At 31.5% G+C, this 14,739-nt stretch overlaps 1 protein-coding gene across 1 annotated transcript in view; it reads right to left on the reverse strand.

Moving 5' to 3' along the window:
- The window catches only part of DAAM (disheveled-associated activator of morphogenesis-like protein), a 55,367-nt gene extending 40,852 nt beyond the window's left edge, over window positions 1-14,515 (reverse strand). The window contains exons 1-2 of the mRNA XM_013306434.1: window positions 14,465-14,515; window positions 6,438-6,564 (exon numbers count right to left, since the gene is read on the reverse strand). Of these exons, the coding sequence (XP_013161888.1) occupies window positions 6,438-6,485 (48 nt within the window). The 5' untranslated portion in view covers window positions 6,486-6,564; window positions 14,465-14,515. The remainder of the gene's footprint in view (window positions 1-6,437; window positions 6,565-14,464) is intronic.
- Window positions 14,516-14,739: the final 224 nt, after the last annotated feature.

A 14,739-nucleotide genomic window follows, 5' to 3' on the forward strand; every position in this document is an offset into this window, starting at 1 on the left:
CCGAGCGCAGGCGACGAGAGTCGACTGACGGTCGCATGTAAGGTGTCCGGCCTTTCTACCCAAATGTCCGGCCAAAATAGCCGGTATGTCCGGATATTTTGTTTGACGACCTGGCGACCTTCTAAGCCTGTCGCTGAACTTACAAAATTGTCCTGTTATAGAATTTGCTCAAATGCAATTGATACGATCAGAAATAAATCAGTAAATATACATGCGACATTGTCGTAAATACTGCGTCTCAAAAATAAAACAGTGGTTAAAATTCATGGGGCATTTAGCTACACAAACGTTTCGTTTAACGAACAATGGGACAGCTTTGATGTATATAAACTGTGAGCCACTCCCGTTTATTTTTATCCAAATAATTTCAAAAAGATTTGCATATAAAATAGCAGCAAAAAAAATGGGTAACCTAATCTAACATTATACAATTTTCTTGATTAGTTAACAATTAATTAAAACATAAATATATTTTAGGAGTATTAGAAATATCTACTTTATTATCAACTGGCTGTTGCCCGCAACTCCGTCGGCGCCGAAAAAAATAAATTAGTAGCCTGTATGTTCTTCCTGACTATGTTCTACATCTATGCCCAATTTCTACGAGATCCATACAGCTATTAAATTATTCAAATTTCGTGAGAAATTATAATAAACTCAGTAAGCGACGGACCGCGTCCGCGAAACAATACCAGTCCCACTCACCCTGATGAAGGGCCCCCGATGGGCTCGAAACTAATCGGTGCCGCCACCGGACGAGTGAGTGTTTAGGCTTTTTTATGTAAGTTTTCCAAATAGCTGTTCTCGAAATACTTTTAAACAAACATCCATCCATTCATACTATCGTATTTATAATATTAGTAATTGTTTCTCTGTCATAAATTAATAACCCAATCGAACTCATAACGGCATCACGAAGCAATAACCTTTAGACAAACCACAAAGACGTTTGATTGAAAGCCATTATCGAATGAATAGATTTACTTTCACAAAACCATTGCTGGGCCTAGCAGGTCCTTAGTCTCCTGCCGCGTGACAGATCAGGTTATGAAAATAACCGTTTGCAACTCCCGTTTTCTCTTTTTAACATAAGTACATTAATATTTACATCACCACCCACAAACTCACGACGCTACATTCCATTAAAAGTGAAAACGATAATAGAAATTTTAAATAAAAGTGAATTCTAGTTTCTTCAATCTGTTATAAAATATATTTAAAAAAAAAATAACAAAGAGTTAAGTAAATCACGATTTACTTTTGATTCGATCCATACAAATCAAAAAACTCCATCTATATCAAGTACAACCTACTATTCAGGTTACCTATCGTCACTACGATATGTTCCCCAAGTAATTTTGCTCAAACTTTCGACCTCGTAAACTTTTTCCCAAATTAATTCTAATACGAAATAAACAAAAACAAAAGCAGTGCAAATATTTGATATTTCTAAACTAGATATAGAATATTTGCATAATAACAACATCAAATCAAAGGATATCCTTGTATTGAAATGCTAATTTAAAATCATCAGATAAAACCACTTCTTCATTAAATAATATTTTAAAATGTAAATAACAGTAAAGTATAAAATATCCTCGATACTCATATCTTATTAATATAATAATACATAGAACGAAACATCATATTTTATTAATATTATATAATAAATATAGCGAACATTTAGATGGACGGATAGATATGTTTGAAGGTATCACCATAGCAGCTGAACGGATCTCGATGAAATTTAACATAAATATAGAACATAGTCTGAAAGAACACATAGGCTACTAATTATGTTTTATGAGAAATCGCGGGCGACTTCTAGTTATTACAATAAAGACAAACGAAAATTAAAATTAAAAATCTCACCGAAACATCCAAGAAAAATAAACACTTCATACTATTTAATCCGTATATCCGGAGACAATAAAGTCCACAATAAAACTGAACCACAAATTAACTTAACCACTAAGCACCTTTTAACTCAGTACTGTACACTACAATACGCACAACCGAAGACAAACGTATTATAACTGTTCGCATTGTAAAACAAATGAACATATTAACAAAACAACAATTAAATCAAACATACGATGTCATCAAAAAGTAAATATTTATATGGTCAGTCAATGGTTTGCACTGAACAATATAATGATGACATAAATACTATTATGAAAATAGAAACAGATTAAATCAATGTTTTGGTAAACAAAATGCAATAAACTAACCTCACAAAGATAAAGAGAAAAATAAGCAAGAACAAGTTCAATTCTCAATATACATACGTCTAATGTATTGTAAGTAATCAAAAGTAGAAGGGTTCAAACTTTAAAACCTTAAGACAAACAACTTAACCTCAAAAGTTTCAATATTTCTACAATTAGCTGTCGCTCGCGACTCCATCGAATGAAAAACTTAATGATTAGCCTATGTGTTCTTCCAGACTATGTTCTACATATATGCCAATATTCATAAAGATCCGTTGTAGCGTTTCGGAGATACCTTCAAACAAACATCCATCTAAACATTCCCATTTATAATATTAGTAAGATGGGACACAAATATCTATTATAACACATTATAAATAACAAACATTTTATTAAAATAGAACGGCAAAGTCCTTGCGCATTGAATACAAGTTAATTAACGCGTTAAGTGCATTGCGCCCGCATTGTGGAAGGCGGGGAAATGACAACGCTCCATTACCGAGGGAATGTCTTTACCCATTACATCGACACACGCACAATCGGGGCGTTAACAACACATCGATCGTGTCAAAATAACCTCATTACTTTTTTTAATTATGACATTTCAAAGTCGAAATAACAACGATTATATTAAAAATCTTTATAATGACCTTACCTATTTAACAGTGTAAAAGTCGTACTTAATCAATCTAAATAAATATAAGTAACGCTGGCGAAACGTCGTAGAACTGGATCTGCGGGAGCTACAAGCGATGGACTGGTAGAAGACTCAAGACAGGTGACTTTGGCGATCTCTTGTGTCGGAGGCCAAGACCCACTTTGTAAGTAAGTTAGCGGAGTAAGTAATTTATCCGTAATTACTAAATTAATTCTGTTTTGATAGCTTTAGTACATTGTAGATAGATTAATAAGCTTTAGACAACTAATGTAAAAGTTAATTATTAAATTTTACACTCTTACTTTATTTTACATTATTAACTTTTACGCTCTTTTCTCTCTGAACGAAGGCAATATAAAATTCAATAAATAACTCGTTCTAGTATCTTCTAAGGGCCTCCCTCTGTACTCACGAGCCTCTTGAGAAGAGAGCTGAGTGAAATCAGGTCGAGTATCACATAGCGTAGTCAATGACCTGTCTACACCTGTATGTACTTGAAAGCTATAATATTACTAGATTAATAACTCAAAAATCATAAGGAATCAGAAGAAAATACCAAAGAGGAAAAAGGAAGTGACAAAATAAAAAACACGATTAACCACAATCTTAGAAGAATCTAAATAAATATCATGAATTTGAAACACATACAGAAGTTAATCTATGCTTTCTTACTATATAACTTACTAATATTATAAATACGAATGTATGGATGGATGGATGTTAGGGATATTGATGAGATTTGGTACACAAGTAGAACATAGTCTGGAAAAACACATAGGCTACTTATTAAGATTTTTTAAATTCCTCGCAGAGTCAAGAGCGGAGTCGTGGGCGACAGTTAGTTATCTTTAAACATGTTCTTGGACTTACTTGAAAGTGGAACAGTTGTAACTTCATTTGCTCCATACATTTCAAACACGTCCCTCACATAACTATTGTTTACCTAAAGATGAATAATCCATAGACAAGAAAATCTTGAATATTAAAACCATCACAAAGAGAACCTTGAAACACGTTTAGAAGCCCTGACATTTTAAAGTAAGAGCCTATTTACCGTTGTCGAACATCAAAACCAGATCATGTAACCTGTCAAAACAATGGATCAAGCATAGCAGAGCGCGGGCGTCGCGCACGAGTGGGCAACCGTAATTTACTCTGCGTTTCCACTGTTAAAACATCTTACTATCTTAATAATACAAATGCGAATATTTATATTGATGTTTGATGATGACGATTAGATGGTATTATTTGAAGGTATCTCCGGAACATTGCCATGACGAAATATGACATAGATGTAGAGCATAGTCTAGAAGAACACATAAGCTACTTCACAAGCCTTTTATTCTAATTCCGAGAAGACAAAGTCGCGGGCATAAGCTAGCCATGCATAGATCTCCGCGATCATAACATATTTTTAATAGTAAAACAAGCTCAATTATTAAGCGGTGAGCCAGATTTTATAGAAACAAGGTAAAAAGATTTCAAGTGACCCGCACTGAATGTAAACGAGATTTACTAGAAAGTGATTTTATAAAAAATGTTTTTTTTTTTATAACTAACATAAAATCAGAGATAAACAGAGATACTGAACTTGGCATACCTTAAAAGACGCGTCTTAATATACTGATTTAAACTAATGAACACAGTAATAAAAACATACAGACGAATTGATAACCCTCCTTCTTTTTGAAGTCGGCTAACAAAATTGTGTGTGCAGAAAACATTTCATAGAAATATACTAAAGGTCAAACTCAACAAATTAGTGAAGAAATAAATTCCAAAAAATATACGTAATTAAAATAACATGATGTAACTAGCAACTAATTTTATCATATACGTTCAATAAAAAGGCCTCATTAATTTCCAGTATGACAGATTAAAAAAAAATGAAAAAAATCTCAGCTCCGTAAAAAAAACCGGGTCAATGTTATAAGTGAATTGTATTTTAAATTATCACGACTTAATTACATCAAGTTATTATCTTAATAAATACATTAAGTAGACCAGTTTATTTTCTTTTTTTTATTAAATTAATAATATGACTCAATTAATAATATCGATCACTATTAATTCAGAATTTGAAATATTCGACTCCGACAACAGCAAAAATGTTACCAAAATACATTTGTTTTCAGAAACGAAACCCTGTTTTATAAACACTGGAATGTAAGCAATTGTTTTGTCTTTCAAATATTTTTTTCTGTTAAAAAGTTAATTTTGTAATTTTCATTGCTTTGAAAACTGATAAAACATAGGAAATAAGAACAAGTAATTAAAAAAACAAGGTTAGACTACTTACAGATCAATGAACCCGAAATTAGGTTATTTAAAAAAACACTTTCTATTCGTTTCTTCTTTTTCAAAATGACAAAATAAAAAAATGATTAGAATATCTAATAACGATCAAGGTGGCAAACTATGAAGCAGTTGCTTAAATTAAAATAGGCATCTTTTTTATGATTTAAAAAAAAAACTTGTCACTTTTCGCAGTGTATTTTTAATAATTTTATTTATTTTTTAAGACGCGGGTAAGTATAAGTATAAATTTAATTAATACTAATACTTACCCGCGTCTCTGTTCGCGTGGAATTTTAAAAAAAAGTCTACAAATAAATATAGCTTTACACCAGAAAATAGTGTAGCTTCCAACAATGAAATAATTTTTTAAATCAGTTCAGTAGTTTCGGAGCCTATTCAATACAAACAAACAAACAACCAAATATTTCCTCTTTATAATATCAATATAGACATACAAAGTAATAATGCAATGACACGATGCTGGATTTTTTTTATTTTTTACTAACTTTTTTATGATGTAACGTGACCGAATATTAATGCAACACCCGATAACACGAACACAAAAAGTGAAGACATATTTGTCTTGGACTTTTAAATTTAATGAAAAGAAAGTTACAGTCGTTTTTCAATTACATACATAATCAGCTCACTATACGTCCCCACCGAGGGGCTCGGAGCCTGCCTTAAGTTAAGGGTGATTAGGCCATAGTCAACCACGCTGGCCAAGTGCGGGTTGACTTCACACATATCTTTGAAGCATCATACTTCTCAGATATGTGCAGGTTGCATCACGATGTTTTCCTTCACCGTAAGAACGTCGGATAAATGTACATATGTAAATCGGAAATCGAAATACACATTTGTACATGGCGGGATTCGAACCAAGAACCTGCAGATTGCAAGTCAAGTGCTTGACCACTGAGCCACCGACGCTCCTCAGACACAACATATAATATAATACAACAATAACAATGAAGTAAACAGATTTTTTTATATCAAACATTTTTACATTCAGATAAAATTTAGATATGTTTCATGTCTCAACATTCTTATAAATTTATTAGTAAATAAGTTGAGATTCGCAACAAATAAATAGTAGAAAAAATATATACTAGATGACAAAAAATCAAAATCGTACATTTTTGAAAAAAAACATGTCAGCGTATAGAACGTACCTAAATGAGTTATGGGAATCTCCTGATATTCAATCTTAGATGAGTTGTAAATTTTATTCCCTACATTGAACCATATTAAATTAAAAATGTACTCACCACATTGATCTTGCCGAGGATGTGCGTTATCTGGTCCTTGCTGCACATCTTGACTTTTGTAATATTTCGTTAACGCAAATGTCACATTTTATAATTCGTCATCACTTTTGACATCGACACATTCAAACTAAGATATAAACATCGTTATTTTACTTGAGGTTCTATTAATTATTGAGTAAAATCAATTGAATTAAATATCTGAAAAAAATATACAGTCAGGACAATTCGCGGTGTTCCACTTACAGAAAAATGCATACCAAACGTTCAAACGACATAATACTACTAGATTCCGTGATTGTCTGTACGTCATTTCTTAGACAAATTGTATAAAACGTTCATCCAAACCGTGCGTAATATTTATAACCAAACTGATAATCGACATATTAATTAAATTAAATCAATATTAAATCACATTTCTGTAGATAGAGAAGAGAAAGGTAAACATTTGGTCGTTAGAGTTAGATAGTGTTATCTCTAACAAACGCAACTTTCCATAAAACATCTGACTAATAGCAGACGAAACATGCGTTTTGTGATAGAAAATGGTTACAATGACCTTTACTAATCGCTAACAAGTTGCTCTTTTTAAAATGCTGTAAAAAAATCAATTCAAAAACGAAAAAAAAATCATCATTTCGAAAGTTCACGACAATGTCATTTAGGACATAAAATTGTTATTCTAATAAGAATTCATAAATTTTATTCATAAAATAATACTTATTATTTCTTATTAAATTTAAGTAAAAATATCAACACAATTAACAAAATCATAAATTATACGTAATATTTTCCATGGTCATCTGACATTTGACAACTAAAATGCAAAGGACCTCTAACCTCGAGTTTCACAAAAGACATATATTGTTGACTCTGTTTATTTCCATCAGAGTGACAAGGATGACAATATGTTTCTATACATGTATAGTAATGATGTAAAGCACAAACAAATTGGACCGCAAAAGAAAGCGCACGTTAACGAATACGAAGCAATGAATATAGATAATTATCAAATAATTGAACCGTTCATAATTACAAACGAGCAAAATTAGAGTTACGAAATATGCTACTTGGTATGCATGCCGCATACAACAATATGCAATATAAATCACAAATCGAATCAATCAGAGCTTTAATTAACCATTATATCTTCATCTCTGTCCTTGTCCCACTTGTAGGATTGGCGCACCAGTTTTCGTCCTCCAAATCAATATGTAATTCCGTCATCTCAGTCTTCACCCTTTCATAACCATGTCACCTTTCATTCGTCCATCTCTTCCTAGACCTACCTCTGCCGGTGTGTCCACACTCATACTTATGTTCTCCTTGCCACATGCGATTCTTCCCTCCTCCACACTAACCTTTACTTCTCATTTAGAAATTATATGCGTTTTATTATAGAAGACAAGATACGCGATATCATTTGATTAAATATTACAAGTTGAATAAACCAAACACTATAACAATGTAAGCAAACTTAAATAAAGTTTATAACTTAAATGGAAAAAAAGCAGTAATTCCTGACTATGCCGAAAATCGTCATATTACATTTTTAAATCATTAGCTACGACAAAGGGAACATTATGATAATGAACACATTTCCGTATAGCGTTATAGTGAAATCGAAATTGAGTGTGATTTCCCTTTTAAAAGACTTTGTATAAGTATTAGAGAGCGACTGTAGGGACTTATGTTATTTCACTATAATGAATATTAATGAAAGGTTATAACTCTGGGTCAAGTGGAAAGCTTAAATTCTATTAGATAATCTGCAACTGTGTGTCTCCACCTTTACGAAAACAAATTGCTGCAGGAAATGTGAAAGACAGAAATTTGTTTTTGTACTTTTCTACTTTATAATTTGTCCCGATGAATGCTCTTGTGGATTCTCTTCTACTAGCATAATTAACATAAAAACGTTCAAAATAAACTTTACGAAAAATGTTTTTTGCGAATATAACATGAAATCATAAAATTAATACATTATGATAACAAAGACTTCAGAGCAAAGAGTATAATAAGTATACTATAGAAAGAGGGGCAACTCGCACGAAGTCGTGGATCCACGGCGATTGTGGCGCTCCATGCGTATAATCGCTGAACTAATTTTTTTTTTTTTGGTATCTATATACGTAGGCACGCTTATTTAGCTCACTATAATAATAACTGATAAGTGGGAATCTAATTTATGAAATTAAAATTGACATTAAATCAATGTTCAAAAATAATACACCCACTTATCAGTTATTATTATAGTGAGCCGATATCAAGTAGCCTTCTATGAAATACCTCTATTAAAATGATCCTATTATTATTGGGGAAATAAAAACAAAATATTTTTATATTTTTGTACATTATTTATTATATTTCTACATAACTTAATTTTAAATCTATGCAAGTACATATACATCAATGACTTTCAAGATATCAGCTCAATATTTTAATATTTAATATATATATTTGAAAATTACATTTACGGTAATAAATAGTATAGCGCGGTCACAAAAAAATGCATACCCTGTAATTAAAACCAACCCCCAAAATATTTTCAGTCACATGCAAGCTGGCAATTGGCAATTTGTAGTTATTTGCGAGTTTAAACACTCTGAACATATTCTCTTACAACATAGGCAAGCAAATTTTTCTTTACAATAAAAAATTACAAATAAAAAAATATATTTTTTACATATACACACATGGACCCACCTACTAATTTCAGACACATCAGTTTATGGCTCTATAATTCCAGTGATTGGCACACATTTTCTGAACATCACTGACCGTCTCTCAGGAAGGGGGAAACCGTGTATATGTGCACCTACAACAAACAAACAGAATGTGATTTCCAATCAAGTATAGGAACTGATATGTAAAATGTATTAGAAGTAGGGCACCATTCAATATGATAACCGGAAAGGATAAATCACTGTGGTGCTAAAAACTACACCAAAATACGAAAATATTTAAATGTTTAAATGAGTCTGACGTATGGGAATAACATGAAAATTTTTATTGAATTGTAACTTACCATAATCAGTCCATCTAAAACACAGTTGCGTACAGCGTCATTTTTCACGAAAACACATTTTAATTAAAAACAAAATGAATGAAACAACATTTAACTAAGAATACAAGAACAGAAATAGAAATACGAAAAAACGTAGCGGTTTGATGACACATGAATGTCTCGATGACAGAAATGATGCTTCTTCTCAGCCATGAGATGAAATGATGTTTACGATTATATAAAAGGTGGCGCCACTTTCCATACAAACCGTCCTTCTTCTAAGTTTCCACCCCCTGCTTCAGAGGCTCCAAAGTATGTCAAACTAGATTCCAAAGTTCAAGGTCATTGACAAAGAGGTTCATAATCCATCGCCTTTCAATTATAAATAAAACGATATTAAGGCAATCAAGATCCTATTCATTTCAAAGAATCCAAAGTCATATACTGAAACTTTTTGTTCGATATCTCGGTCAACATTGTATCCATTGTAGCAATTTCAATAGTATGTTCTCTTAAAGCTTAAAGTGCAATCAATAAAAATTTTACGTCAAACATCACAATCACAATATGATGATTATGACAAAGTAAAATAAATATTTTGCAATAAATACTACAAAGTTTAGAACGGGGTCGTTAGAATATTTTTATTTGTAAACGATTCCAGTACATTTCTACAAACTTTATCATTAGAATTTTTTATACTGTACAATTGTAAAAATATCTAAAGACTACGCAAATAGACAGTTCACTCTGAACCCTTGTCTTTACTCTTAAAGTCACTGCCACTTTTATGGCGTTTCCAAATTTTTCTAACACAATTTTATCATCGAAACCTCTGGTTAAAAAAACATAGAATGTTTACATCCTGTTACAGCATACATAGTACATAACATTTGTTCACGTTACGTACGCACTTGTCTAGACACACCACTTTGATTGATCTTGTAACCAACATTATGTAACATAATGAATTACTAAGCATTCCGATAAGAGAGATTAAAATGACACATCAAAAACTATATTAGAAATACTCGACAATATCTTTCTAAATCTTCATAACTCTACATTACAATAAACATTGAGAGAAACGATAATTATTCAAGACACAGGCTTTTTAATTGAACGTCATTAAAATGTTAAAAAACTAGTACTGGATATTTACTACTCTTAAAGGAAATTTCCGAAGATCTCAATTTCATAGATTTTTCGGCAAATTACAAACAGACGGATTGCTTTCACTTGTTAATAGAACTATTAATCATACCGCGGTGTTACTTGCCTTCTATCAGTTTCACTTTCTTATGTAATTTTTTCATCCAGTGTTTTTTTTTGTTTGTTATTGATTGAGGTGCCCACTGACTGGGGTTCTTGACCTCGATGATTCAGCACAAATGTTTTTTGAAGAAAATAACAAAGGTGTCTTTGCTAAGATTTTATTTATAGAAATTAGAACACCTAGTTTAATATTTTAACCATGTCTGAAAAACACATTACAAGTTTCTAATTATTTAATTATCTGTCATCTGAATTAATCCCTAAGGTTTATGTGATAAAATTGTTTTTTACGAGTTTAATTATCGACAAATTTTTGAACTTTAAATAAAAACATCAAAAATTTGTTAAATAAATAATAAGAGATGTAATTTAAATATATTAAATATCTTAGTGAATACATATACGTCCAAAGTCCCTAACTGTACTTTACCAAATTTAGTCCAATTATACGACTAATTCTAAGTGCGATTCAATTAATTCCATTAACACTAAATAACGATCATCGTTCAATACAGTCGCTGTAAACAAATCTCGTTTGGAGAAGGCCGCGAGCTCTAAGGTCCGCTTTCACTGCACCCAGACGTATAATTAACGCCATTGTTATGACCACCATAGAGAGAGAACGTTTCTTTACTAGTCGAATTTGAATTTTTATTCAAGATATTAAAATAGAAAAATAATTCAATAGAAACCTATCTTAATGTTTCCTTTATCTGTAATCACAGACTTATTAAAAATAGACATATTTGCATTACCAATTTTAACACTAAAACTTTCAACCAAAATAAATCTATTGACAATTAAATGTCTACTACATTGTACATCTATTATTAATACCAAGAAAGTTCATTCATTTAATTTAAAATAGGTGTTTTTTTTTAATTTTCTCGTAAACATTCCAACTAAGCTCTACTAGCCTTATGGTAGGAGAATATTCAAATTGCAGGATTCGAACCATGTCACGTGATTACATGTCCGTACTCTTAACCATTAAACTATTATCGCATCTAACAAGCTCTTACATCTATGCAATTATAATACATGAAAATCTTCAGTTACTTTAATATTTTAATCTTACTTCTTACTAATATTATAATAAGAATGTTTGGATGGATGGATAGATGTTTGAAGGTATCTTCAGAATGGATGAACGGATCCCGCTGAAATTTGAACATAGAACATAGAAGAACATATAGGCTACTAGTTAAGTTTTTTAGTCCCGCGTGGACGGAGTCGACGGCGACAACTAGCATCAAATAAATTAATAATTTCATTCGTTAAAACATTTATTGAAATATAATTAAGCAATATTGTAATATCTGTTAGAATTGAATCAAAATTTGCACTAAAATTGTGAAACGTGAAAACCGCGAATCGAGTTAGCCGATTTAACCATTACAAAACATCGATTTCAACATGTGTACGCAAATTTGCTGCATTTCGTTGCAATTGAGTTATACTTGATCAGTTCCTACGCTACAGTTTCTACTATAACGTAAAGCCAAATATAATTCACAAGTTATAAATCTCTTCATTACCATACCTTTATAGTATTAACATGAGGGACAAAAACTAAAAGCAATATTAATCATAGGACCGTTTAAAAACAAAATTCATACCTCAACACTTACAACGTTCTTCAAAAAAATTAAATCAACCCTCGGATGTCTTTAGAGACCTTATAAGAGATGTAACTCTATTCATCACATGGGTAAAAATCATCACCCGCCCTCCATGGTCGATATGGAAAGTATTGCAAACCATAATGTTTTGGCTTAATTTTTTTTACCCGAATGACTGTGTGTCGCCAACCCTAACTTTTCAAATAAACGTTAATTTTTATATATCTCTATACTTAAATCGTACTAATATTATAAATGCGAATGTTTGGATTGATGTTTGTTAGAAGGTGTCTCAAGAAAACTTAGCCTGGAAGAACACATAGGCTACTATTTTTTTTTAATTCAGCGCGGACGCGGTCGCGGGCAACATCTAGTTATAAAAATATTCATAGTAAATTCAGTTTCTAACAGTGAAGAGTAAGTGCCAGTAATTTGTACAAGAGTAACGAATCGCAGTACGATAGCGCAAGGTGTGGCAAAACATTGCGTTTCAGGCTCAGGGTTGCCACTTCACAACGCAAACCAAATTGATTTTTGCATTAAAATTTACGACACATCTTACGACAGAAATAGATATAAATTAAATCTTACTACCGCACTCAGAGTTGATTCAGTGCTTAGGAAAAGGCTTAATGTAGACTTCTTGCAATTATGATAAACATTTTTTTCTTTTTTTTTAGGGACTTTCGTTCTTTTGAACATGTCAGCGTAGTACTTCAATGGGCACCTTCACATATCGGTTTAAAAATCAATGAAATAGCCGACACTTTATCCAAACTGGATGTTACAGAAGACAGACATTCAACACAAGCAACTGAAGACAGACAACAGAACATTGTCTGGAAGAACACAAGCAACTAATTATGTTTTTTTTAATTCCGCACGAACGGAGTCGCGGACGACAGCTAGTAGTACAAAACTAAAGAATTTCTAGATCACTACAGCAGGCATTTCTTTATGTAAACATAAAATACAAATTAAACTAATAAAATATCACTATTTTACTACTTACGACCAATTTGAATCGTTTTAAATTAAAACTTAAGTATTTAGATGTAATATTTGAAACATGATTATAATTTAAACTGTGGTCCCCAGATCCAAAAAAACGACTGTACTATTACGGTGTATTCAATTTCATAAATTGCTATAAACCTATAAACATAGCAACAAAGACTAATAACTTTAGTTCCCACGGAATCCACTAATGAATCACAAACATAAGAGACAGACAAAAAATAAAGATAAAGCTATAAACTAGCCTTATATGAAGTCCATAGCTTACTATAAGCTATAAGCTTTAAATCGGCTTAAGTAAGCGTTAATCCAGCTTCAAGTAACTCTAACTTAAAACGTATATAACACTATAGATAATAACAAAGGATAAGTCTACCTTCATATTGATAGTTAAAACTTATGTCATCGCGAAATCAAAAATACCGTCCATTTATAATTTGCCTAGAATCAACTGTAGACTAAACTTACTACGTACGGTAGTAAGTTAACATCGAGTGGGATCATGGTCCAACGCTAGTTTCGGTATGAACATAAAAAACAGCAAATCGCATATCGAATTGTAATAATAATAAGTAAATTACTGACATTATTTAATTACGTCTACTAATTACGTCTTGCCGTAACCTTTAGGCATAGCAAAAATCATCCGTTTTTTACATTTTTGGGAATATTAGAAAAGTAAAATGAAAGTTTGATAATCAAAATGAAACACGGAGATAAATCTTCTGATTTCTGCGTCATATAAATTTTTTATCACATCAAGGAAAACAATATCTAAGATAAGGTATATTTCCAACATGATTATTTGCTATTTTAAATTCTCCAAAAAAAAAATTTAAGTAATTGAAAAAAGTCACTCAAATATGAAACCTTCGGCAAACTGATATTTCTTTGCAATCTAAAAATTAATTTACAATACAATAAATAGAAAATTATAATTAACGAATTATTAACTATCCCATCCTATCCTCATTTATAATCAAATTCTTTCTAATATTTAAAAAATTGAATATAATAAAATCTACTTAAAATATTAACACAATAAATTAATTTAAAAAAGTGAAAAAAAAAATATTCATAAAAAAAATCGTATCTACCGTCACACTTACACATAAAAACTTCATCAATATTCCAAAAAAAAAAACTCAATTAATCACATTAAAACCTCAAGAAAAAAAATCGATATTTATCCACAGAAAAAAAAACACTGTCAACATAGACACTGCGGATGAAAGTTTTTTTTTTTAAACGCGCGCGCGATTCAGCCAAGAGCCGGCGATAGACTGCCGCGAGGCGAGGCCGTGCAGTTTCAATATCCGAACGTATCGACCCGTCTCGACGTACGTACTATCTAGGACTACGATGCATTTGTGAGTACTAAAGG

Source organism: Papilio xuthus, unplaced genomic scaffold, assembly GCF_000836235.2.
Source record: "Papilio xuthus unplaced genomic scaffold, Pxut_1.1 DF828177.1, whole genome shotgun sequence".
NCBI lineage: Eukaryota > Metazoa > Arthropoda > Insecta > Lepidoptera > Papilionidae > Papilio > Papilio xuthus.